General features: G+C 38.6%; 1 protein-coding gene across 13 annotated transcripts; it reads left to right on the forward strand.

Annotated features, from left to right (window-relative positions):
* The first annotated feature begins 46 nt into the window (after positions 1-46).
* On the forward strand, positions 47-27,998 carry LOC127414258 (paired box protein Pax-2a). 13 transcript variants are annotated; one of them, XM_051652164.1, is made up of 13 exons: positions 47-588; positions 2,215-2,380; positions 2,628-2,648; positions 3,065-3,262; positions 6,822-6,904; positions 7,046-7,165; positions 8,073-8,117; positions 13,947-14,122; positions 16,419-16,539; positions 21,620-21,829; positions 23,919-24,020; positions 25,956-26,042; positions 26,477-27,998. In XM_051652164.1, the coding sequence occupies exons 1-13, from the start codon at positions 546-548 to the stop codon at positions 26,551-26,553; spliced, it is 1,449 nt and encodes a 482-aa protein (XP_051508124.1). In that variant the 5' UTR covers positions 47-545; the 3' UTR covers positions 26,554-27,998. The 13 variants fall into 13 exon arrangements, with proteins under 13 accessions (XP_051508124.1, XP_051508122.1, XP_051508130.1 ...); XM_051652162.1 differs by having other exon boundaries at positions 26,496-27,998; XM_051652170.1 differs by lacking the exon at positions 21,620-21,829.

Below are 27,998 nucleotides of genomic sequence, written 5' to 3' on the forward strand. Positions count from 1 at the left end.
AGAAACAGACACACTGAGAAGAGGGGTTTCAGTCTCAGCCCAAAGCTTCTATCAGGCACATCCCATTCTTGAAGAGAGGGGGACCGAGAGACACTCGCCGTGTCCATGTTTTTTCCTGTCATCCCCGCACGAGTCTGACTGTACCCCTCAGACTTGACCAGAAACGCATCTCCATATCGAGGAATTTACTCTGCAGTTTCACCAGAGGACACGGGAGGAGACGCAGCCGCTAATGCTTGCGTTCCCTTAAATATGTAGCTGACAAATATTAACTGAACGACTGATTACGCTAACGTTACTGCGTAAAACATTTTTGAGACTATAGTGCAGGACATGATCTGCACCTGACCAGCCTCGTGTCTTCATTTAATGGACTGAACGACACGAGATAAAGTTCGTCGCGCGCTGAAGAACTTCTTCTGTACACTGGCATCGGAAGCCCTCTGCTTTGAACGGATAGCTATCTTTATTAATTCCCATTAAAGCTACACAATCAAGGCGCGACGGCGACCTCAGTCGATTATCTTTCCTTTCTTTGCTATCCCATGGATATTCACTGCAAAGCAGACCCCTTCTCGGCGATGCACCGTGAGTAAAATATAATAATAATAATTATCTTAAAAATCTCTGGTTTGACATAAATAAAGTCTAAACTGTTCAGCGTTTAGATTAAGTTGCGACTGTAGTAAGGCTACAACCTGTCCGCAAGCGACCCAGCAAAAGCTCATAAAATAAATTTATGAATGATGTGTTATAGCCTACTTTTTCGATAAAAGGAATAGAAATGATTGCTTGCCGTTATATTCAGCGGCCCTTTGGTCACTAAGTTGTTCTAAAATTCGATTACAATATTTAGCGTAATTGATCATTTAATATGAACTCTCCGGCGTTACACGTTTGTGAATCATGCATATTACAGACAATTATTATTATTATTATTATTATTATTATTATTATTATTATTATTTAATCCAAGGCTTAGGTAACATATTGGTACATGTTTGATGGAAAAATATTCTACTGTAGGAAATATAAATCAAAATCTCCAGAAATATCTAACATGTAGTACCGCGAAAATACCAGATGAATTGAAAAAGATTAGATTATTTGACCAAACACTGCTGTAGATTGGGAAGGAAGGAATTTCCAGTGAAAACAAATTTGCTCCACATTTTAAAAATCGGAGAGAAAATCTTTCTGTTATTTATAATTTTAAAAATTTATAAAAAGGAGTTACTTGCGCGATATTTGATGGAAATAAGGTATTGTAATAAGATGACGGAAGGCCTGGGTCTAATTTAAATAATTAATTCTTAATTATTTTGCAGTAGCCTACTGCATGGTTGTAATATGAGTTATCAAAGCTCTTTTTAATTATTTACAATAATTGTGCAAGGAAAATTAAACAGGTTGAAACATAATCTATGCGACATGTGTTTGGCTGCAATGGAATAGGAAAATACTACCTAACTGCAGCGGGTTAGGTAGTGGCACAGTAGCACGACTTAATCAGTATTGCATTTTTTTTTTTTTTTTTTTTTACAATCGTAAATACATATAAAGAAAAAAGATTGTTATGTAATTGTTATATATGATATTAAATATTATATTATTAATAAAGTACTATACAGCTCCATTCAAAGAATTAGCCTACTATTAAAAATGACAATATATAATAATTATTTCTTTTTATATTATAGGCCTATTTTGCTGACAAAAAATACACTATTATTTATAAAAAATAAACGTATTAATTAAAAAGTACAGGCCAAGTTACAACAACTTTACCCTTTTTTTTTTTTTTTTTTTTCTTTAACTGCACGTGAAAACATTTTAAACTGCCGCCTGTGACCCTTTCGATCATATTTGGTAAATAGCCTATTATAGCCGAATAGTACAGAAGTAGTGCAAGAAAAAATTAATAAGGAGGTGAAGATCTTCTTATGGATACATTTTCCTTAATATTTCTCAATTATATACATTATAATTATCTTCTTGTTCGTCGTTGTGCAAACACTTCTTGTGCACACTCAGGTAGTGCGCGCGCGCGTGTGTGTGTGCGTGCGTGCGAGCGCGCTCTGTGCGGAGAGTGCTCAAAAGGAAGAAAGAGAAAATTATATGCTTCAATGTGGTAGCAACGTTAACGATGTAGCATTTCTTCTATATGTATGTAATGTTATGCTGTTTGTGTCTGTGTTGTTGTATCCCATATAGGGCACGGCGGTGTGAACCAGCTAGGAGGGGTGTTTGTGAATGGCAGACCCCTACCTGACGTGGTCAGGCAAAGAATCGTGGAGCTCGCGCATCAAGGAGTCAGACCTTGTGACATCTCAAGACAGCTACGGGTCAGCCATGGCTGTGTCAGCAAAATTCTCGGAAGGTACGACATTTGTAGCAAATTTGCGCAGTTAAACTCCTTCAGAAAAATAATTTAAAAAAAAATCAATAGCTATTGCTTTACGTAAATTAAATATTTTTGTACTGTTATGTGTCATATGAGAAAGTCTTTCCATTTTAGTGAAAAGGTCTAATAGTACATTGATTGACCTTAACTTATTTGTGAAGGAGTAAGGAGATGTTTTCTAGGAACTGTTATAGATTTTTGAATTTTTTGAAATATTTTTCAGCTATCAAAAGGATCTTATAAGGTATTCTGCACTTTAAATGTTCCTTAGAAAATATGAGATATGTGTTGGTGGCATGTATTAATCCTGGGGTGCATGGAACATCAGTCGCTGAGAAAACCTTTTGAAAAATGGATACGTTTTTGAGCGCAGCCTACTAATGTTAATGATTAAAGACGCAAAAACTATATATTGTACTTGTTAAAATACAAAATTAGCACATGCTTACCCTGAAAACTCATTTGAGGTGGGGAAAAAAAAAAATCACAGTTGATAAAATGAAACTGAAATTTATAAAATCACAAATTGTCCGTTTTAATAGGCTATTTATAGGCTGTTTTCACTCATTTTTATACATTTACAGAATGCCACACGCTAGCAAAAAAACGCTGTATGCCAGAAAAAAACAAAATAACGAATTGTCATTCATCTTTTTACAGATATTATGAAACCGGCAGTATTAAACCTGGAGTTATTGGCGGCTCCAAACCAAAAGTGGCGACTCCCAAAGTTGTGGATAAAATCGCAGAATACAAGCGGCAGAATCCCACAATGTTTGCCTGGGAGATCAGAGACCGACTTCTCGCCGAGGGCGTATGTGACAACGACACTGTACCAAGTGTTTCATCTATAAACAGGTAAATGCGATTTGGAATTCAGATTTAAATATTTCAAATTTCAAATTAATGTGAAACGCTTGATGTCATATTGACAAAACGAAAGACCCGCCCATATGAGTCATTTACGGTGCTGAGCCCATAAAATAATATTTTGTAATGAAAACTTAGTAAAAAAAAAAAAAAAAAAAAAAAAAACCCGCCGCATCCTAGAACTAAAGGCCAAAATATCCTCAGCTAATGTGAAATCCTTCAGGCCTGTTACAGGAAAAAATCTGTATAAAACATCCTTATGCATCGTTTCCAATTTACCGTGCTTATTTCATGGGTGATGTGTTTTCTTTTCTTTCTTTTTTAATTCTCACTCTCGGGGTGGTCTCAAGTGCAATTCAATCCCAATTCTGTCCACAGCCTGCAGAGGATCTATAGTTGAGGCCGCGAAAACCACATCTGTCTCGATGAAAACCAATCAATACTCTGTAACCAGATCCAGTGGGGAAATACACGACCAGACCTCACTTACTTATCCGGAATCTCATCGCAGTACTAAAAGATATACTACTAAATAAATAAATAAATAATAAACTGTACTAATAAATAAATAAAATGTTCGTGTATTTTTAACCAAAGTCCTGTTGATAAAAATAGATGTTATATAATAATAACAATAATAATAATAATAATAATAATATATTATTATTATTATTATTATTATTATTATTATTGTTATTATCGTTATTGTTGTTATGATTATTATTAACTTAATGTTGTATTGTTCTATTTAATATTATCATTTCAAAATTAGTGTTACTATTATAATTATGATTATTGTTATGTTATTATTACACAACAGAAAAAACAGGAATATTTAATTACATTTTTATTGTATTTTTTTAAAATGTAGTGGGCATGTAACAGTGCTTATATCTTTTTAACAATTTTAGTTAGCTCTTAAACATACTAAGGAATACAAAGAGGTCCTTGGGCTATCCTAAGCAATCGAACATCAAATGAAGTTTTACATTACTTACATATATACATAAATCCAAAAGAAATAGGATTATAAATAGTGTTACAATTAGTTATCATTCTCCTTCTTAATTCTCATTAAACTACAAAGGCTAGCAAGACTATCCCAAGTGAGATGTGTGGTGGTTGTGGAGGGGGATTGAGAAGAGTGGAAGAACAAGGTGAAAAAGGCCTACCTGCAAGCAGGAGTAATGAACTTTGGTTAGAAGGCACTGTTCCATAGAGCTGGCCAGCAGCATTACATTTTAATGAGCTGAAGAGAGATCATGGGCCGGCCCGCACAAGACATTTCCTAGAAAAAACTGGGGAGAGAGAGGCTGAAAAAAATTCATTTCATGCACCATGGCTGCTTAAAAAGGGCAGTTTGAACAGGTCTCAACACATGTATGTGGTAAATCTAAAATTTGCATTAATGACATGAAAAGAGCCAATAAAGCTTAATTTTCAATGATGTTCAAGTCATCACCTCAGAAAAGGGAATTGTAAGGACCTTTGTTTATTTGTAAATTTAACACGTCTAGGGATGTAGTTGAAATATATTGTATTGCCTATTATTCTGTATAATAGAAAATTGGATTTCCTATGCTCAAGCAACACATAAATTAGGAAGAACTATCCAAGCTAATTATTTATATTTGCCAGTGAGGGATGTACTCTAAATTAACTTTATTGTACAATGACATAAGAGTGTACCTGCACCAGATATGAATTTATATGAACTTTAAGGCTGTTTAAAGCAGTCACTTAAAAATGCATTAACTTAACTTTCTCCTATAATTATGACAGCATAACATTTGTTTAAAATATTTCAAAAAGACAAGAAATCTTACATAGCTAACACAGGCTGTAGTTGTAGAGTCAAACTGTAACCCTTGAGCTGTTTCAAATAAGTGTTCTTATACACTGTCTAAAAGTATTCCCCCTCCACTGAGCAGACTTCAGAGGCAGAGGACCCTCATGCACTCAGCTCTTAAGAGTTTGACCTCTGCTCTGTTGACATTAGATGTCCCAGCTTTAAGCACATTTTCTCTGCATGAATTATTGAAGATTACACACTGTCTGGGGTGTTCTCTGTGTCCTCCTCACAGCATGAAGTCGCTGGCACACAACCAGTTCTGAGCCCTTATATCGCCTGGATCCTAAGCGTCCTTTCAATAGCATTGATTCATATTTTTATATTTCTACAGGGAATTCTCAGCACCCTGGCAAGTCATTAATTCACACCTACCGAATAGCTTATTTGACAGCGAGAACATGGATCCAAGCTATTGAATTTGTGTGGCTTTCTCAAGTCACAGGGTCAAATGATTGTTGTGGTTAGATTTTAAATCAAATAAAATACTTGGGTGTTTGTCCAAGAGGGCCCTTGTAGATTTTACCCTTTTGGTTGCAGGACAAACCAAAGAATCATATAAAACAAAGAAATAAAAAAGGTCTCAGTGCACTTTTCCCAATAAAGGGAATAACTAGCCTGTGTGCAACGTTAGCCACACCACAATATATGTTAAATAATAGTTTTTTGTTTTTGTTTTTTCAATTCCACATTTAGTTAGTTCACTAAAATCTAATCTTGTCCATGAGGACTGACTTCTTGCAAGCATGACTGAATCAGCCGAACATACCGAATTAAGATTTCTTTGCTAATGAAATTTACAGTCATATTATAGTTTTCATGAATGTGAAAAATGTGTAGCCAACGAGTATAAATGTTCTCCTAGAATAAGGTGACAGCTTCTTCTCTCAACAGTGCGTCCCAGATTAAAGACATCAGATGCTGTAGTGGGCCTTTGTGAAGCAATGAGACACTATTGCTTTCCTGTCACATATCATTTATGGCCCTCTATTTGCATCTGTTCTTCTCTGCCTCAAATTCCCAACTTTTTTATCCTGAAGTCTCGATCAATAGGGCCTCATCCACACTGGCACACCTGAATGTTTGTGCTAGAAAAAAATGTCGGATCTGGGAAGTCAGTATCCACACTCTACAAGCAATATTCACTTGCTTCAGTGAGGAGGAGGATATATATATATATATATATATATATATATATATATATATATATATATATATATATATATATATATATATATATTGAGACAGATAAAGAAGGAGAGGGTGAGAGAGAGAGAGATTATTAAAACTGAGGCCAGTTTGAGGCAGTGAAGCTCATCATTGAGGTGAATTGATGTGATTTCATGCTTTGTTTGCAAGATCATTCAGATCAAAGTGCAATGAAGACTTTCCCTCACATCACACCTTGGAGGTAGTGGGACTTTATCATATTTCTAAATATGGGATCCCATTTGATTGAATCCACTCTCTCTGCTCTAGCTCCCACTCTACTCCATGATTGGCTCTAATACCCTTAAATTGGTTATTTGTGACAGAATCAGTGCATCTAAATAGAAAGGCCTCAAAAGAACACTAGAGTTTTACACACACAATGGGTCACATAAGGCTATGTGAAAGCTCACCATAAAATGATCTAGCGTGAAATGGCAATCCAACAGCATGTTCAAAGCAACTAATCATGTTCTTTTAATTTTTTAGGATAATTCGAACCAAAGTTCAGCAGCCTTTCCATCCATCTTCTGATGGCACAGGAACGCCTCTCACAACAGGACACACCATAGGTGAGACAGCAGCTTATACACATACAAATAATCATATCAATGACATAAATTATGCCCTTGACCCAATGTTAATTAATTCTCATTTAAAGTGATATTGAGAGCAATTCATATATGTTAACCAACTCCTTTGCTCTTTTTCAGTGCCCAGCACAGCTTCCCCACCTGTGTCAAGTGCTTCCAATGACCCTGTGGGGTCCTACTCTATTAATGGCATCCTCGGAATCCCTCGCTCCAATGGCGAAAAGAGAAAACGGGATGATGGTAAGAGACTGGATTTCTCTCCATTGCTTTTATTCCCCTCTCACTCCTTTTCTAGGCTTCTCTACAGCCCCCTGTAATTTCCAATTTGTGTGGGGAGATGAAGATGGCATTTTGATAGCACTGGACAAAGCATTTTGTAAAAAAGCACTCTCAAGTGACTTATGTAGTACAACAGATTGCACTATTTCAACCGGTTGATACTGTGCTGTTTGCAAGGCTGTAGCACATTTATATCTGATGATACAGTACCTGCACAAACAAGAATATGCCTACACAGCATGAGGTACTATCATTCGCTCAGAATTATAACAGTATTGTGCTTAGGTAGTGAGTCAGGTTTATGGCTTTATGCGTTTGTAAATAATACAGACTTAAAGATAACTAAAATGCAAGAGATTCATTAGGTAATGGCAAAAAAATGTGCTAGAGCAGACTAGAATTTTTAATAGAATGTGAACACTACATGATGTAGGACCGTGAAAATTGTATGGATTATAAGTGAATTTAGAAACAATTAAAACTAAAGGATTTGCTACAACAGACGTTTTGAAGTTTTTCAAGCTGTGCATTTGTGTGTTTGAAAAACTGAAATAGTGGCAAAAAAAAAAAAAAAAAAAAAAAAAAAAAGGGGGTGGGGGGGGGGGGGCTGCCAACCTGTACATGCCAACATTCTCTCTTTCTTTCTAAATGAGAGGATGCATACAGCCTGAGGCCTAATGGCTGATCGGCTCTTCACACAATTGCCTTTTGAATGCTAGTGAATAAACATCCATGTGGCACTGGGCCGAACAGAAACACAGAAAGTGCTGTAGTCAAAAGGGAGGGAGTTTGAAGTGGTTGGAAATGATCTCTTAAAACATTTATCAAAGCAGGGATACTTGCTTCTTTTATGTTTCCATCTCTTTAGTTCTCTGGAGTGGCAACCACTTGGATGGGAGGAAAATAGGATATTGTAAGTTCTGTTAGCCCACCTTCTCTTTGCTTGCTCAATCACGAGCCACTCGAGTCTGATCAAGTGCTCGGTGAGGGTGTGTGTGTGTGTGTGTGTGTGTGTGTGTGTGTGTGTGCATGTGTCGAGGGAAGGGGGATGAGACAGAGCGCACTGACGCTTAATGATATCTTTATGAAGAGAGCTCTAGATCATATAGTATAAAGACTGTGAGAAAGTGACTGTGGCAAATCACATTTGCTATAGCATGGCATGCTCTTACTGAGAATGTAGTAGTGCTTTTCCGCTGTCACTGTCATAGACCGTTTGCTTCTAAAAACAGAGAAGGGGTATGAAGTGAGTGAGAGGGGATTTATCAAGCCAAATGCCAGTGTTGGTAGTTATTCCTAGTTTGATTAGGACTGACAGGATGTGAAGAGTCGATGATGTGGTTTGAGTGTAATTGCAACATAAAACACTAGGTGTGAAAACACAATTTACTTGTGTGTGCAATATCAAATTTAATACCGCTTCAGTAGGATTATTTTCTCTGTGATTGCTATTATAATGATTGGAGTTAATATTCCTGTTGTTGCCAGTGTGTTGCCTTCTGCTTGGCATCACTCGACCTTATACAGGTCTCTCCAGGTGTAGTAACACATTTGTAGGGCAGTAATCTTGGGTGCACATATCATGCCGTGTCCCTAATGAAGACCTCATGGCTGGTTATTTGATACAGTGCCAAATGTCCAAAAGCTTTGTGTTATTTAAACTTAGCCCTTATTTCAGACAGAGACATCAGGGAGGCAGAGAAACAGCCAGTGTATGGTTTCAATTTCATAGCAGCCCAGCAGCCTTGGGCTACCTGAGCCTTATTTGGCTGGGCACAGCCAATCTTCCCTTCATTAGATGATGACATAACAGAAAATATGCTAATTCAATATTATGTGGTGGAAGAGCTGCGCAGATGCACTTCTTAACACACACACATGTAACACATGTTATGTGTAAAGTTAGGTTAAAACCAGCCAATTCTCGGGAAAAAGTCATCAGGATAATTTTATACCGTAATGTGTTGATATTCATTCTTGAAACCATAAGCGCTTGATTTAAGGAACATAAGTAAGGTTTCTGCAGCCTTTATATTTGATGATGGAAGTCCCCTTTAAAAAAAGGTCCCCATTGCAAGAGTGATATAGAAATAATCGAGTGCGACATGCGTTATGTACACCAGGTCTTTGTAAGGGGAGCTTCAGGGACACAGGTGTCATAAGAATCATTAATCTGTAATTTTCATGTGTTACTGCAAATTAAAAGTAGCATGTTACTCGCCGGCTACTGGTGACGTTCGGTGTGGAACGTTGGAAGGAGGGAGGGGTTGCGGTGAGGCTCCAAAAATCAGTTCTTTGGTGGCAATAGCTTCTCGCGAGTTGAACATAGTGACATTTAAGAGAATTTGCAATTCTGCAGAGAAAAGCTATTAATTCACAAATTAGCAACCTCCTTCCTCTATCATGGATGTGCAAGCTATTGAAGAGACAAAAGAAATAGCCTAAAGGGGAAGAGAGAGACACAGCCCTATCTGTGTAAAGATTGGTTTATATGTCTGCAAGCAGTGATACCAATTATGCCAGCACACAGAGTATGCGCCTCAACCTTATTGCTGCCTTCACAGGCCCTTCAATCCATTGCCAGATTTATTTGTGTATCTCATTATGGAAAATAGAATGCCTCTCTTGCCAAATGCATTAATGGCAAAATAGGGAAATTAAGCCTGTTTGGGATTTCTCATTTGTCAGAGTTAATACTTTGTTACAAAATGACACAAATGAATGAACTGAGTTAATTACTAGCACGCAGGCATGCTTCGTGTATAGAGAATGCATTTCTGCACTGTTTTGTTCTCACCTGTGCTTGTGTTGGCTGCTTAGCAGGTTAGCGTGACCTAGCTCTCTTCTCAGTCTCTTCTACAGTATAAGTATAAATCCAGACAGACAAACACAGACTACATAGAGAGTTTTAGGTTGAAGACCGGTTACAAAAAATTATATTAAAAAAAGCACAATGTGACACTTGAATCAGCTGTGGGAGTGGACACGTGTGTGTTGATTTGAGAATGAAATTAAAGTAGGATGATTTACCAGGCTTAGTGGTGTATATATTTGATGTTACCGCAATAAAGAGATTACATCTGTGCAGTCCATGCCATCATGGTACAAGAATGCAAAAAAGTTTCACTTTGTAGCTTGTTTGTTCATCTGAAAGTATTGCTTTGAGCTCAGTACACCTCAAATCCCCATGCTAAAATAGTTTGGCCCACAGAAAGAATGCTTTAGCCTATGCTTCCATTTCATGGCTTGTGAGATTCTATTGTGTCAATATGGATTCTAAAAAAGAATAGAAATAAAATACATCCAAACCAAGAAATGGATTGGCTTCAGTCTAAATCGAATAAGAACATCCCACCAATCTCATCATGATGATGGCCTCTGTATGAAAGAGAAAGACCAGATTTGAGTGGGGCTGCAGAGCGGAACTGGCAGAGAAGAAGGTGCTGGGCTCCTTATCAAAGGACACAAAAGGTATTTGCCCTAGCTCCGCCGATACATCTGCATTCAAGCAGACCCGTCGCCTAGCCAGCTGACTGATGCCTCGAAAATCTGCAGCATGACAACATCTAAGGACAGGGTGGTTCGCTCAAAGAGGAATCGTGTCAGAGAAAAGTCAATTATGAACGATGATGCTGAGAATTAATGGTGCGCTGCATTACACAGATTTTAAAAGGAAAGAGAGCGAGAGTGAGGGAGAGATGCGTTCATTAATTGCATTTCAGAACGCTGCATCACATGAGGCCGATGTGCTAAATGACGGACTGGGTGTGAGTACAGTAAAGGATGTGTGTTATAGGCGAGAGAAGAAACCTATGCTGACAGCGGTAGCCTGAGAAAGAAAAAAGGAAAAGGGGAGAAAGTGCAGCTCCTTCTGCCTGCCTGCACACTGCTCAGCACCGCTAAATTTAATTAATAAAGCCTTTAAACATGCTTTAACATAACAGAAAGTTAACAGCCCCAGTTGTGCTGCCGCTACCGCCACCTCTCTCTCCTTCTCTTTCTCCATCTCTCTCTTTCTTTCTCTGTCTCCTTCTCTTGCTCTCTCTCTCTTACTCCTATTGTCTTGTCTTTTTCTAATTTGGTTAGTTGCTGTACAGCCTTGCCGCACCATAGATTTTATATTTAAGAGATTTTCTCTTAGAAAACAAAGTATAGTTTATTCAAAAGGTGTACCACACAAATCCCTAGTATTTGAGCACGCATATTAAATAACATTTGTCAACATATTGCAATCAAATCCATAGTATCAGAATTTGCTGAAGTACTTCAATGGGACGGACCACTCAAAATTAGACAAATATTATCTTAGGCGTCCAACTAAGCATAAGATTAAACAAGTACATAAAAATGGCGATGTGTGATATGAGGTCAAGGGTTATAGAGGTCATAAAACCCTCATTTGCTTTTCAAAAAGCTCTCTTTTCCAGGCAGTCTTATCTAATGAGATCAAGGCAGGAGTTGTTCTCTTAAAGAATGTTATACCTGACCAGGCAACCCTAAACACATACACATCCTAAAACCCCCAAAATTCAAGTAGTTAATGTAGGCCTACTGCATGAGTTCATCTCAAGCAAAATTAAGAATGGTAAATCATTACTTTGAAATAATTGAGAGGACTTCAAAAACACAGATACACAGATACTGAGTATATGCAGTGAATGTATTAAAAAGACAAGTTCACCATGAGAAGCCCTTGACTGTCTCTTGTTCTTAGTTTTGTTTGAACTGGCCTCTCCAGAGGGGGAAGCCAATGGGAGGCCTGTTTTATGGACTTTGGTTATCTGATCTGACAGAGCTCTAGTCCCATAGCACCAGAGTGCTAATGCAGTGGGATGTCAAAACAAACACACTCAAGTGTTCCAATGAAATCAATATGATGCAAGGATAGGGAAAGCACTGATGTAAACAGCAGCTATGCAATATACATAGTCTAGACAAAATCACTGCATGAACAGTGAATCCCTCTGAAATGAGGCAGCATTAAAACCAAGGTATTCAAAATGCAAAACAATTGTACAAAAATGCACACTTGTCCAATGGGTGCATGATAAGCTGATATAACTTTGGTCTTACCTAAATCTTCTCTAACTGTAATGTAACGTGTAGGAGCTCAACCCAGCCCAGCCCCCCACAGCTCAAACTGCGGCTTTGTCCCATGTATCAACTAGCGGCACTGTGTGCTATGGGCTTTTGAGTATGGGAAACATGCTGCACCAAGGCAAATGACAAATGCCTGCTTATTGATCGCAGTTTGCACTTAGACCAGCTGATAGAAAGTAATTAATGACTCTATTTTCTTTTGTACCAAAGAGAACAATTGAGGTTTATACGGCAACAACAGGCAGTCTTATAGAAGGCCCTCAAGGGAGCTGTCTGAAATAAATGCCTGCGCTCAGATATGGAATGTATGGAATGACTCAGATAATGCTAGAAAAAAAAACAAACAAAAAAAAACAACCACAATGGGAATTAATAGGAAGAGGAAAAAGAAATGTGCCCCACTGTAGCTTAAATACTTACACACACAGACACACAGACACACACACACACACACACACACAATATCTACCATTCTCTTATCACAGCTCTCCGTGGATCTATTTCTCCTGAAATTCAGTTCATCCTGTGGCCTCAGCCATTGAAAAAAGGTCAAGCTGGTGGGTAGAATGGCAATAAAGCCCCTGAAATGGTACTATCAGTGGAACATGATTGATCAATTGAATTCCATAGCACAGAAAATGTGGGATTAAGTAGAGTATTATACACACAATGAGTTGAGGCATGATGTTCATTTCAAGTTCATTTCGCCTCTCTCCTGCCACCAGATCAGGCAATCAATAGGGGCCTTGCATATCATATATCACTACGCTCTCGCAGAGGAGAGAACATAATCTGCTGCAAATTTAGAATGACAGATTTGTAAGGAAGCAAAAAAAGCCCCTCCACCACCAGAGCCTGGGAGGCTGGAGGCTGCAGGCACGGCTGCTGAGGTTGCATGGATGTTTGCAGAATGTTTGCAGAGGGGTTGCCAGAAGCAAAATGAGGCACTGGGGAAGGAAGGCTACCTGCTTTGGCAGGGTGATGAGGTTACGGTCTGTGGGGAAACTGTTCATTTGTTTATAGAGAGGGAAATGCATAAACTGGAAGTCAAGCTGTGCAATTGTATTCAAGCTGGGACTGGCCTCCCATTTTTCTAGGGAAAAGCAATCTGAACGTATAAGTAGCATTACATTCTAAAGGAAATTGTGCCTTTTAAATAATAGCTCTCCATTGTTTACGCCAGCCACTGACAGGGAAGAGAGAACCCCCCTCGGTTGCTACTGCTCATGCTAAAACACATGGCATTCTCAATAACAAGTATACGTTTGCTCTGAAGGTAATCCATCAATTACTGCAGGCCTATCAGATGATGATGGTGCTGATGCTGAACTGAGATGGGGGAGGTGTGATTCTTCTCTCTCCCACTTTCTCTCTTTGCACCATCCACATCTCTCTCTCACTCTCCCAGCCTCATGTGCTCTATCTTTCCACAGCTATTAGGATCAGTTTGAGGCTAGCGCTGACTGATTTTTAGCTTATATACTTCAATCTTTTATCCCTGCTCTCTCTGCTGGTGCTGAGAGGTGCACTACAGCATTACACTGAGCTGTAGTGGGGTGTGGGGGGGGGGGCTGACCTGGGGAGACACAGGACCGTAACGACTGGTACTAGTATGTGGCCTTGTCCCTCTCTCTTCTCATAGATGGTTCAGATGGCTCTGGCCCAAACAGTGATTCTCAGGGTAGTGTGGAGAGTTTACGGAAGCACCTGAGGGCTGATGCCTTCACTCAACAGCAGCTGGAAGCTCTGGACCGGGTGTTTGAGCGGCCGTCATACCCCGATGTCTTCCCCACGTCAGAGCACATCAAGCCAGAGCAGGTCAGTAATATTGAGGCTAATGGACAAATACAGTACTAACTACTAATTCATAATACTTCCTGCCAGTGTCAATTGAAAAATGTCAATTCAAAACCAGGAGGTTGTTCGACAGTCTGCAGTAAGAAATTGAGTGTGATCAAGAGTTTAAAATCCAATGAGTGAGAGAGAGAGCAGAGCATATTTGAATCAACAAAAATACTTAATTTTCCTGAATGATGTCTCCTAAATCAAACCAGTAAAAACAGGTCACCTATGATTTACACCCAAACAAATGTTAACTGAAACATCTTGCCCCAAACATCACAAATGCATCTAACACAATTCTATTTAGTTTTTAATAATTGCACATCAACAATTTGTATTTGCATAAAATTAATTCACATAATTAAAAACAACCGATAAATCTCCATGTAAACATCATGGCACTCAACAAATACCAAAATTTGTAGCTGTGTTACTAGCATAAACTTACATTTTACTCATTTTAAAAGTCTTCTAAACTAGAGTTCTGCTGCAGTCAAAATTAAGATCTTGCTAAAAATTATGTAGACCAAAAAATAAACACAAAAAAATTTGTGTAAACAACCTCTTATTTAAAGCATTTGGCTTAATAAAATAGCTAACCTTTATTTACTTTCATTATACTATTAAACAACCAGTAACTATTAATTTTTCCTTTAAACTCCAAGTAGAGGCCCCATAAAGCAAAAGCAGTAGCCTAATTGAGTTCATTTTACTTTCTCTCCGATCGGGGAGAATTACACTGGTGATAAATCAGGGGGACAGCCCTCACCCCTAGTAGAGGGCCTAATTTGCAGCTAATTACAAAACTGATTTCTACTGGAAGATCAATACCAAAAAGAATTGGAAATGACTTGCAATCACAAAGAGAAGCCAATAAGGAATTTAAAAAGGCAAGGAAAGATGCATGGAAAGAACAGTCATGGAACAATCCAGAAAAATCACTTTTAATTTAATGTAATATTAATCAGACTACATTCCCATTTACTGGTCTGTTTTTTTTTAATTTTTTTTTTTTTTTTAATGCCCTTTTTTAACTCTTGAAAGAGCAGACCTATTAGCCATGTCTGTTGTGTGAGGCCGGGCATTAAAAAGCCATTTTGGAAATGCTAAACTCAATGGGCTCTCCCCTCCCACACTTCTGCCAGCCATTTGGTCATCCTTTTCAGATAGCTCTTCAGTTGCTCCACGCCCAACTTGCCCCTATCTGCATGATAAAATAGCTGCTGTGCATCTGAGGCCAGACCAAATAGAGAGGAACATCCGCTACTGGCCAACTGAACATTTGTAGCAGACAATCAGAGTTTATCTGGAATAGAAACAGACAAGTCTGGGGTCACAGCATTTCCCATTGGGACACTGGCCTATTGTGGTGCACAGATGCACACACACAGACATAAACACATAAGAGTGGACATATGTATGCTCATACTTAAATACACAAGGAACATAGCAGCCGGAAATTGTTGCATTTGTTGCATCAAGAAAATTGTTCTTAATCTAAATTCAAACTAGAGCAAAAAACTTGATTTATTAACTTAATTTAACTACCTTAATAATACATTTTATTCTTAAGTCATAACCCAGCATACAAATTCAGGAAACATAAGCAATGTGTTATTATTTCAAAACAGTACAAATTTGTCTTAGTCTTTACTTCATTCTAGAGAAAACAATTGCAAATGGTTGATTCAGTGTCTCGAAACGAGGCCATGTTGGTAATCTAACAAAGCGGACTCGTCTCCTCCCTTGGCTGGTCAGGGGAATGACTGCAGTCAAGCACAAAGAGACAGCTGACACCCCTTCCTTTCAGTCTGTTCCAAATCCTACTCTCTGTCCCGCGCATAACCTTAATATATGCACACACAGTTCACATTTACTCTCACCAAAACACACATGCACATTACAGTCTATCTATCTCTAACTATCGGATATAAAAAAAATAAATAAATAAAAACTTTAGTAAAAATGGATTTTAGGTGCCTATTAATAAAGTCGTAGTTACTGAGCAACCGTTATATTAAAGGGACAGTTCACCCAAAAAAGAAAATTGTTGTTCCAATCCCATCCCTTTAACTCGTCTGGTGCCTTGTAGAAAAAATACTTTTTTTTCAATAGGCCACAGCTTTAACAATTGTAAGCAGAAAAATATCACACTACTATTGGACTTGCAGCTCAGAGGCAGAAAGCTTTCTAATAGAACACCTCACTAAAAGTGATGCTTGGATCACAAAAGATACCTACTTAAAGTGTCCCCACCTCCCCTTATCGGCAGGCTAATGAATACTCACTACCAGCACTGAACCCTGGACTGGACGAAGTCAAACCCAGTCTGTCAACCAGCGCCAGCTCAGATTTGGGCTCCAGCGTGTCACAGAGCTACCCGGTAGTGACAGGTAAGAGTGCTGGATCACGGCTGACCATTAGAAGACTCATTACTGAGCTGGCAAGAGGTTCATATTCAGCATTGGTCTAGACTATGTGACTTTTTTTACGTGCGTTGAAAGGTAAAGTGAGCTTTATAAGTCGAGCGGACAGGTGAGAGTGAAATGTGACATGTTGATCTCTAGTGAATGGATTAATGCTGCCTGCTCTGAGGGGCCGTGTAAGAGATGAACAATCAAAACAGACAGGTGCTGTTATTTGCATGGAAGACCCAAAACTTTCAAATGATGGAGAGTTGACGCCCAATACTGGGGAAGTACACTTAATTATTTTAACACTTTACCATTCTAACAGGCAAGCACTCTTTTTGTAAACATGGGTGTGTAAATACAAGTCTTCAGCTTGTATGGATCATATGGAGATAAATATTCTAGCATGGTTTGGCCTTTAATGCTGCAGTATTTTTTTTCTCTCCCCTTGTCTCCTCTTGGTATGTTATGGTTAATGTCAGCCTGGCTAATTGAAATATTGTTTCATTGTTGCGGCTGTTATTACCTCAGAGAAGGTTAAGTTTACTGATAGCCAACTGTCGGGCTGAGATTAATACGCTGAGCTTTTAATAAAATTCTCATAATTATGCAGGAGCCATCAAAGCCAATGAGTTCTGTGTGGGCGGAGGACAGGATGATTGAAAATTGCTGTGCCCCCTTCTCAAATGATAGCTGGATAATGTTATGTGAAAAGAAAGGGCTTTTTTCCCCCTCTGTAATATGTGGGAGGTAGAGTTCCCAGCAGAAAGTTGGGCCTCTGAAGAAGAAAGGTGTGTTTTTGTCCTTTGTATGAAAGCAGTCTCGGTCTGGGGAGCACCCTCATGGCAGGTGGCCTTTCTTGCACCTGGGACGGGACACATCGGGGGTCTTAATGCAGACCACCACTTGCTTCCGATAGAGGATAGGAAACTTTTTCATTTTTTTTTTTTTTTTTTAAATGGTTGTTTAAGTTAGTTGTTAATGATTTTTATCAGTTCTAAAGATATATAAGATTATAATTTATAAAATCATTCAGTTTATGTTAAAGGTTAAAATAAGCAGTGGTATGAAAAATAAAATACAGTTGAAATAATTTAAAATCTTTTTCACAGTGTGATAGGCCCCAATGGCTTTTCTTGAGAAACTTAACTATTAACTGTTGCATGTTGGTATTCTAAATTACTTTTGGCAGAAATAACTTTTGAAACGTTTATATTTATGGAAAAAAGGATTGAGGAAGTGAGGCAGTTTGACTGTGCAATAACTGAATGTTATGGTTCACTAGCATGTGATCGGGGCGGATTTAGGCATGGGCGACATGGGCAGGCACCTTGGGCGGCATCTTTCCGAGAGCCGAACGCGGCGCCCACACAAACAAGTGGGGCAAACAACCCCCAGCACACCCCCCCCCATAGAAATAAGGATAGAGTTAAAGATGGTGCTAAATTACCCTACGCATTTACACTGAGCCAATTCTGAATAAATTACTCCCTCTCATTGGATAGAGCTGAAGATTATGCTCATTCCCAGCAATGTTTTCCTGAGCCAATTAAAATTCACACCGCCATTGATCTTGTTGATTTTATGTCACGAGATTTGCATAATCTATTAAAGATGAATGATTAATGAACTTTTCATTACAAAATAGAAATTGGAATTTTAAGGGCACTACGAGGCATAGGAGACATGTGTTTTTGTGTGCGTGTGTGTATGTGTGTGTGTGTGTGTGTGTTCACTGTTTACCTAATTATTTTTAGGGGTTACTGCTTTGTACCTAAAGTCAGAAAAAAAAATGAATACCTCATCTAATTCTTCTAAATTTATGACAGACACTGGATGACATCTACAGTACTTTATTAAAAGTTACTTTAAGTAATTTTACTGGAAAAAGTCAATTACATTGAGGAAAATAAAAACCTTTAATGATGTTGCATTAGCATGTGTTAAATAACGGAATTGTAAGCACACATTTTAAATCTATATATTACAGATAGTAAAGTTATTTCTACCTTAGAAATGTTTCTTTAAAATAGAATAATGCCAGAATGGAAAATGCCAGGCAGAGTTTCAGTCACTAATCTGTTCCTCTGTTATCCTAAAGGGCTTCAGACTTATCAGAGGTAATACTTGCCCTAATGAGTCATACACATTCCACACTTTCATGTATTAACTGTAGAGGGAAAAAACAATGGCATGATTTATTCAAACTGCAGTAAAATTCTGGATGCTGCCCAGTTTGCAAATACCATCACAATGAATGCCTAGTGCAGATACTTAAGCGCCGTCCCTACCGAGCCGTATAATGGAAGACTTCCTGGTGCCAGTAGGATGGTACCGTGTAAATGGGCACCCCTCCGACCCGCTGAAAACCTGAGCAGGTGCTGAAGGGATCCCCCTTGTTCCAAATCTCTTTGGAGTGGTGGGGGGAAGAGAAAAAAATGGAGTGCCTGGGCCTGAAAGCAACAGAGCTCCATGTCTGGAACCTCTGCAAAAAAAAAAAAAAAAAAAAAAAAAACAAGAAGCAAGAAAAGTAAGAAAGAAAAGCAGCATATGCAGGCAGAGTGAAAAGAAAAGACTGCTTTGTGTCGGCCTGTGCTGCTGATGAACTTCGGCAGAAAGCCATTTTTTAAGTGTGGCCCGCTGTTCTCCAGTGAGCAGCAAACAACACGCTGCCGGCTAGGCTGAGGTACCTGATGTGTGTCCTGGTGACAAACTGCCTCTGTCTAAGTCACCAAAAGTACCGGCAGGCCTTAGTGTCCAAATTAATGTTTATTTCATCCTCACAATAGCACACTAACCTTTGAGCACACATTTGATAATGAATGACTTTTAGAACTTAAATCGGGGATTCAAGCAATTCGGCTGTCCAAACATTACACTGCTGTAATTGATTGGGTACAAGCAGTCTGATACTTGTTGTTTTTTTTTTTTCTGTGGGCTTGTGATGTCGAAAATTGAGGTCAAAGGTTTTAATGCTTACTGTTGTTGCAAACACGGAGGTGTCCGTGTATACAGTATTTTTAATCTCTACAGACTCAAAGGCAGGTGACTTTGCTAGAGTAATTGGGTTAAAAAAATTAAATCATCCCTCTACCCAGCTCTCTTCCTCACTCTCTTTCCTTCTCTCTGGACCCATGTGAAACCATGCATCCACGAGAGACAGGCATGGAAAACTCCATAGCTCTGATTCATGTTGAGATGTGATGCACCTCCACATAGACCAGTGTTTATCTTCCATCTCGGTAATCAGGAGGTTGACAGCATTCCTTTCTGCAGGTCTTGCTTGTCTCCAGGACAATAAGCAACACTACCTCTGATTAGTTTCAGTGTTCAGTGATCTTGAACACTGGCCCTCGGTCAGCGTAGCGTATGCACTTGTCTGCTTTACAACGGCAAAGCAGAGGCTGTGAAAACAGGAGGCTTATTTCCTCCGAAAGCCTCTCTTCCTTTCTCCTTTATTGGCCTCTAAGGTTTTTATTTTTGAAGTTAGGCTTTATGGCCGTCATCTTCCTCTCTGAAATATAGTCATCTGAGCTGTTCCCTTTACAGCTTAGATGTTCAGTTTGCCTCTTAACCCCCATTGTGTGGGCAACAGCAACAAAAAGTTACCTTCTCTATGTATCTCGCCATTAAAAAGTCATGTTTATCTCACTCCTGCTGTACGAAGATTCAGCTATTAGTCCCACTCCTACTCTGGAAAGGAAATTCTGCCATTGATTTGTGTGGGAAAGAGGCCAGTTAAGTTGCCTGATTTCCTGGCGTTAGGTCAGAAAGGGTTGCGTCTGACAACAAGGAGGCCTTATCTTAATGAGGGACTCTCCGTTCATAGCTCGGTTGTAAAACAACAATAGTTGGGAAGCAACTAATGAGGCTATCATGAAGCTGTGAGAGCCCTCCCCACAGACTACGTTAACAGCACAGGATGTTAAAGAGGATGAGTGGAGAGAGAGAGAGAGAGATGAATATAGAGCTTACATTGATTGCTCAAGCTGCAGTGGCAAACCCACTAAGATGAAAAATGCCAAATCTCATCAGCCAAATTATATTATTGGGGTTTCAAAGGGGCGATGTCACCATTTGAAGGGTTTTTTTGTTGTAAGATGCGATTTTGGGTCTCGATTTTTTTTTTTTCAAACCATCAAACCTTAGGGAAATTTCTCTGTATTTGAGCTTGATTGATTTGCTAGTCTTGCTGCTGTTTGCTGATGTTATTTTAGATATATTGTATAAAAAGTATTTACCCCTTTATAGAGAGAGATATTGATTTATTTATTTCAGAATAGATTAACCAACAAGTGGGGGTTTATTTTTTAGCTCATTTGATGGATAATTTCAATCAGGTTTGTAAAAAAACGTAGCTTTATTTAGATATAGAAATAAAGCTGATGAGTTGATAGATGACTACTTTTATGGAGAAAATGATCTGATGCATTGCATTCAGAGTTTTATTCTGAGAAAAACTAGTCGGAAAAGACCAAAGTAATGAGCAAAGTTTCGCCTTATCCATTTAAAAAATGTATCATATTTTCATCTTGGATTTATATTACAAGGTATATGTGTGTTAGGTACTGTAGCTTTGCAGCAAATATTAGGGGATCGGTTAACCTGATCTCTGTGTGATTGAGGGCAAACCATTCACATGCCCTTTCACCCCATTTCACCTGTCATTTTATGCACACAAAATCCACATAACACAAGCGCACACCAATGTATGCAGGCTTACACCACGAGCAAATCCCCTCGAGCGTGTAGATTTTTTTTTTTTTTTTTGTGAGCGAATGCCTCTGGAGGCTGTGTTAAAACTCTCGAACACACCCGAGGAACTGGGTCAGAACTGCGCTGGTCGTAACTTTGTGCAAATCCTTTTTTTTCGCTGAACGCAATGTAGCATCACGACAACACCAAACACTGTCAGCCAAATTTCATTTTCCTTTTCTTTTACTACTTTCATTCACTACTTCCATCTGTCATGATTCATTTTTGTTTTCTACTGAGTGCGAGCGATTGTGCATTGTCTGATTGTGTGTGTGTGGCTTTTTTGTTGTTTTTCTCCACCTGGCAGAGTCGCATTCATCGTCCATGTGTGTTAAGCAGGAGCCGCACGAGGCTTCCCTGGCTCCTTTCACCCCTTCCTCACTGGCAGTCACGGGTCTAGCGGAACTGTTGCCCCTCCAGCCCAGCGTGTCAGTAGATGCCTCCACCCCCTGCTACAGCGCTTATGCCCATCATGCCCCCAGCTACGGCCAGTATGCAAGCCAGCCTATTATAGCAGGTACAGCCCTAAAAAAAAAAGGAAGAAAAGAAAAAATTTTAACCTGCGCTGGTTGGGGGGAGACAGCTACTGTCCTATTGTAGGCCAGAGCGACTTTGTGATTAATGATACAGTATAGGTCACCCAAAATGTTTAATTCTTTTGTCATTTACTCACCCTTATATTGTTCCAAACCAATTTGACTTTCTTTCTTCTGTGGAATGCAAAAGGAGATTTTAGGCAGAATGAAAGCTTCAGTCACCATAACTTTCGTTGCATCTTTTCTCCATACAATGAAAGTGAATGGTGACAGAGGCTAACATTCTGCCTAAATCTCATTTTGTGTTCCACAGAAGACAAACAAGTTTGGAACAACATGAGGGTGAGTAATGTAAGTATCAATTATCATTTTTGGGAGAACTGGTCCTTTTATACTTTAGTCTCTAGTCTACAGTGATGTATTGTAATAGTTTAGTTACACATCTACAAAGTTTCCGATGTGCAATAGTATTTCCAGCAAGCTCATTAATGAGTGAGTGTGTGATTGTGTGTCCGTCACACTCTGTAGGTGCAAATTTTGTTATAATTTTTATTTTTTTTAATTTGCTCAAAAGCAAGAAATAAAATGGCTATATACTTTTAGCTCCTGGTATTTTAAAACAATTATTTCAGTTTTTTGAGTTGATGACTTAATAATACCTTGTAAGGTGCACAGTAAAGCACAGGTTTACACGTTGCTTAGCGTCCTGTTTTGTTATGTGCACTTATAATATATATGAGAAGTTCACATACTTTTGGAAATCAACTTATTTTAAATAGCAGTTTGCTAATTTAAAAAAAATAAAAATTATTATGTAAGCAGCTTTTTTAACTTCATTTGAGAGACCACATGCAACGTTTGTGGTTTTACAAATTCACTTGTCACACTGCAGGACCATTTAAAATGAACTAGTGAAAGCAAAAAGGTAATTAATATTAGTGAATAACTGCTGGCCAGTCAAATCACCTAAAATATACACTTTCCCTTATATATTCATACAATTTTTTAACCTAAAATCTTTATGTTGATTAAAAAAAAAAAAAAAAAAAAATGTCCATGGACATGTCAAACAGCAAGCAACTTTGACTGGCGTCTCTCTTGTTAATCGCTGGACTCTGGGAACACTGACCCTCACTGGTCCTCTTTCAAACAATGATGCGGGATCTCGCGGGGACCCAGTCAGGACTGACGAAGGCCTACGTGCTCTAGTGTCTGAGCCAGCAGATCCAGCAGGACTGCGAGCCGTCACCTCCAATTACCGAACTGAATATGGAGCACTTTTCAATCTGAGTGATATTCTGGGCTTTTGAGTAGCAGCGATGCCACCAGCAGACCGAGGGAATTCTGTGCCTCTTTCTGTCGAGCAGTTTAAAAAACACAGACCAGCAGCAAAACTCTGTGTAATAAAGGAAGTTTAAAGGCTGAGTGATCTGGAAAAAAGCTGTTGAGGTGTTTTTAGGTTTTGCAGAGTCATCAGTTTTTGAAATTGTGAATTTAAGGAAAGGTGATCTTTATCCAATGTTTGTTTGGTAGATGTCAGTTTTTCAGTCAGCAGAAGTCAGAAGTCAGCAGCTGCTTATTGTTGGGTGCTCTCAAAGTTCTCAGATTTTCAGGGAAAGTATTGAACAGGGTTACAGAACTGACACAATAGTGTGTTTAAAAAAACTAATATGTTTGAATTTATTTATTATTGATGTGGCTAGTGTTAAAGGTGAGTTTAGGGTGTCACTTTTGTACTTTAAATAGTTTGTAGTTTAAATAGTAATGCTTAGGGCACTTTTCCCACTTTATCATAAACTTTAATGTGTCAAAATATGTGGTTCACTATACTGTATATACATATATATATTGCAACATATCAAAAAGAAACTGTGTTTGAAGAATAATAATACAAATACTGGATATATGGTGGTATTAATGTTAAAATGGAAAGTTCTCCCTGAATTTTCTAACTTTACTGTAATAGAAATCATAAATAATTATTATATAACATATATTATAAAATGTATAGTATATTTAAAATTTGGCAGGGGATTTTCTCTCACAGTTTCTACTTTTTTTTTTTTACAGGTCGAGACATGGCGAGCACAACCCTACCAGGGTACCCACCTCACGTTCCCCCCACAGGGCAGGGCAGCTACCCCACCTCTACACTTGCCGGAATGGTCCCTGGTAAGTGTAATTACTGTTTTTACGAGGACGTTAATTTTAAGAGAGCTCGTAATATTTTCACTGAACAGTCCTCAACAATAAATCATCAACCTGAGGTCATCCAAAGCCAACCTGAATTTTTTTTCAAAATAATTTACAGTAATCTGTCAAATAAAGTCCATAGTGATTTGATAAAAATGTTGCATTCATATTACATTTTAAAAAGATGAATTAACAATATTAATAGTTAATAACTAACATTTAAAAAGCGAGAGTTAATGAGAAGTGACGCAAACGCTATAAACATATTGCCCATGACAATTCAGGTGATGCTAATGTTTATTAAACAGGAAAATATTAATGAGGAGCACAATACTAATGAGGATAAGATCAACTGCAGGATTTCCTAATTGCAGGATGGCTGCAGTCTAACTAAGGACGGTAATGGGCAGAGTGAGTCTTGAGCTTGCTCAAACTCATCAATAACCTGAGAAGGAGCCTCAGCTTATTGGCCGTCGACGAGAAAATTAGCGCCTCTCAATAAGTAATCAGGGACATAAGTGTGGGATATAGGACAGTTCCTTTCAGTTCCACTCGGGTTCCAGCGATCATTACACCTCTCCCTTCCTTACCAACATTCGATGCTTTCACAGGCCATCGATAAACACAGCTTTCTCCACCCCTACCTCCAGTGCTGCAGAGCAAATCTCTTTTCCCCTCTAGTTAACCTGCAGTTCAGGTTCACAGCAAACAGTTAAGGGTCACAAAACAGTGGGAGGGAAGGCCTGTAAATATTTAAATCACTATCTCTCAGAGGGACCCGACTTGAGTTTCACTGCCAGGACAGGATGCAATCTGGCAGCAGACTGGTGCCCTCTCCCCAAACAGCACAAATCCACACAAACATACAGGCGAGTGCCTGTAAACATACTGCTTAAGAGCTGTATGCAAAACAGTACAACATGATGCTGTAGAGCAGTTATCATTGCTTTGAAAGGAGATAACATTGGTCAAGTTGGCCTCGTAGCACCTAAGCACAAAATTGGAAAACAAATATTTTACATAAGACACAGAGAGGGATTCTTCTCACGGTCACTGTTGAGTGCCTCCAAGTCGGTCTCTGCCTTTAATGGTCCACAAACATGAATACTTTGCAGGAGCAAATTTAATTCAGTGACAGGATTCATTTGCTGGGCAAACATATCTTTACAGGTACATCAAATATGTTTTCATCAAAGATTCATTTTCATTGGTCACACAGGCTGAGAAATCCTCTTAAATCCCAGAGCAATGGGTTTTGTGTGCACTTCCATTCATCTGGCCCTCGAACGACTAAGATTTAGTGACAGACCCCAAACACTGTTAGAGCAAAAGCCATTCCTCACCAGCTTCATATAAAACCCTGCCTTTATTGTCTCATAAAAGAAAGAAACGTGGGGGACCAACAGCATTGCTCACTGACATGGACAGGGCTGCTTCCTGAAAGTCGAATTCGGCTGTATAAAAAGCAGCAAGAGTGTGTGCGAGAACAGATCTGTTGGGGAGGGGTTTTTTTTTAAGCCAGGCTTTGGTGCACGCAGAGAATGGAGCACAACAGCAGAATCAAAGGAAGAAACTTCAAAACCCTTCTTGGGATTAACAAATTCAGCTAAAATGGCCGAGCACCAGGGCATAGGAAAGAGGACAGTGCAATGCATCTGCTAGCTAGTGCAGCAAAGCAATGCCATTTCCCAATGCAAGTTCACCATAGTTTTAGTTTTGACGTGCCACACTAATATATTAACTTTTGAAGCAAAACCATTTACCAGCAATATTTCAAGCACAGTAGTGAAAATAAACACCATACATGATTATCCATTATGCCATTAGTTTATGGTAAAGATATTGCAATATAATGTCATATTATTTCTTTATAGCTAATCTGTTATTTGTGTTTTTTTTATTTTTTTTTTTTAGGAAGTGACTTTTCAGGAAATCCCTACTCTCACCCACAGTACACAACCTACAATGAAGCTTGGCGGTTCAGCAACCCCGCGTTATTAAGTGAGTATTAACCCTTTTTGTTTATACCTTTGGGATTAGTCGCTTTAAAGTGGGATTAATATAATCACATTTTACAATGACATTATTTGCATACAGCTTTACTAAACTAGGTTCAATTTTATTTATTTATTTAATTTTTTTGACTGCTGAGGTCAGAACACACTGCATCTCTAAATTAAATTGAGACACGCATAAGCCCTTTCAAGTATTTTTGCGAGTGCTAAGGTTACAGAACGTAACATGTTGTGTAAGCAAAATTATTCCCAGAGGAAATTCTAAGAGTAAAAGAAACATAAAACAGTTACTCTTTAGTACTCTTGCTTAATGCAATCAAATTAAGACTGAACTCCTCCTGTTTTGGAGTGGGCGTAAGTGTTCTCTTGCTGTGGTGCACTCTGTGGTTTCAAACGCTCCGCTCTTCTGTTAACTTCCAGGTTCCCCTTATTATTATAGTGCCGCATCCCGGGGCTCCGCCCCTCCCACTGCTGCCACTGCCTATGACCGCCACTAGTTACCATGGCAACCCAATCAAACTGCAGGACCATGGCCGCGGCCTCCATATCGTACCAGTCTGAATGCCGTAAAGGTCAGAGGGATTGAAGATGGCTACACAATCTTCAGTTTCATGGGGCCGAGATTGGATTAGGAGGGTCAAGCAACAGCGGGTTTCCCCCCAGACATCAACCATACCCCCCACCCCTACACACACAACATCAACACTAAGGCCCTCATTCTCTAAATCACTGAGCAATGACTGAACTATTACCTGAAAGACTTTGAAAGATTCTACAAAAATATATATATTATACAAGATATAAAACAAGTCAAACCGTGTGAAGAATACAAAGTTACAATTAATGTGTTGCTGGTTTTTTCTCTCTCTCTTTAAATCAATCAATACATTCCTTTACATACTGTATTTAGTGTCGCTAACACAAGGTTGTCTGAGGCCTTTAAAATAATTTGCCCATGTCCAACCATTCCACTAGTGTCTTACCTCTCACGGACAGAACAGCAAAGTGTACGACTCAGTTGAGCATAAAGAGAATACTGCAGTATGGAATTTGCTCAAGTTTCTGTCAAACAGACAAGTCTTAGAGAAGCCATCTCTGACACATGTTTTAACATTTTCTGTGATACACAATCAAACTGGGGGAAAAGTATAATAGAAAAAGAAATATCAGGTCTTAGACACTGAAAAGGTTAACTGTTCCTGTACATGACCTGAAAAGAAATCTGCATATTAAATTATTGTTTTGGTTTAGCTAATGGTTTGTGTGCACGTGTGCATTTATGTGTGTCATACATTTTTGGGATATTTCATTATATCATGTGTAATCTCCAATATCATGATCGGTGCCGCTCTTTTCTCGTTTGCACTATTTTGCATTACTGGATTTACAGTATAAGTACAAATAATTACAATTGTCTTCTAAATCTGTCAGATTACATGTTATATTTAAGAAAGAAAAGTAAGAAGGTCTACCTTAACTGACAAAGTAACAGCAGCATTGGACAAAAATACATTTGCTGTTCATTTGTTTTTAAACTATACATTAGAAACTAGTATCTGTCTTTTTATCCTTCAGTGTGAATCAAAGGATTCCTTTTGAATTGTGTAACTGAGGCTACTCTGACTGGCTCAGTACCAAAATAATCATGAGTAGTCATCAACTGTACTACAACAAGTTCAACAAATGCCTTACAGCTTTTTTAATTTATTATTTTTTTAACGTTTGTCTATGGTCCTGAGAGGTAGACATGCATGTAACCCTTCTGTGGTTGAACAGAAGTTTCTCTAAATGCTAAGTGGGACACTGAGGTTAGAAATGAAACCATGCATACACTCCTGGAAATGTAAAACGAATGTACTTTATACCACGTTTGCCAAAGACTTAGTTTGATATTTAATATTTTATTTGCTGTATCTGTCAATAAAACAGTATTATGTTTGAA

The sequence above is a fragment of the Myxocyprinus asiaticus genome, chromosome 23 (assembly GCF_019703515.2).
Source record: "Myxocyprinus asiaticus isolate MX2 ecotype Aquarium Trade chromosome 23, UBuf_Myxa_2, whole genome shotgun sequence".
Classification (NCBI taxonomy): Eukaryota; Metazoa; Chordata; class Actinopteri; order Cypriniformes; family Catostomidae; genus Myxocyprinus; species Myxocyprinus asiaticus.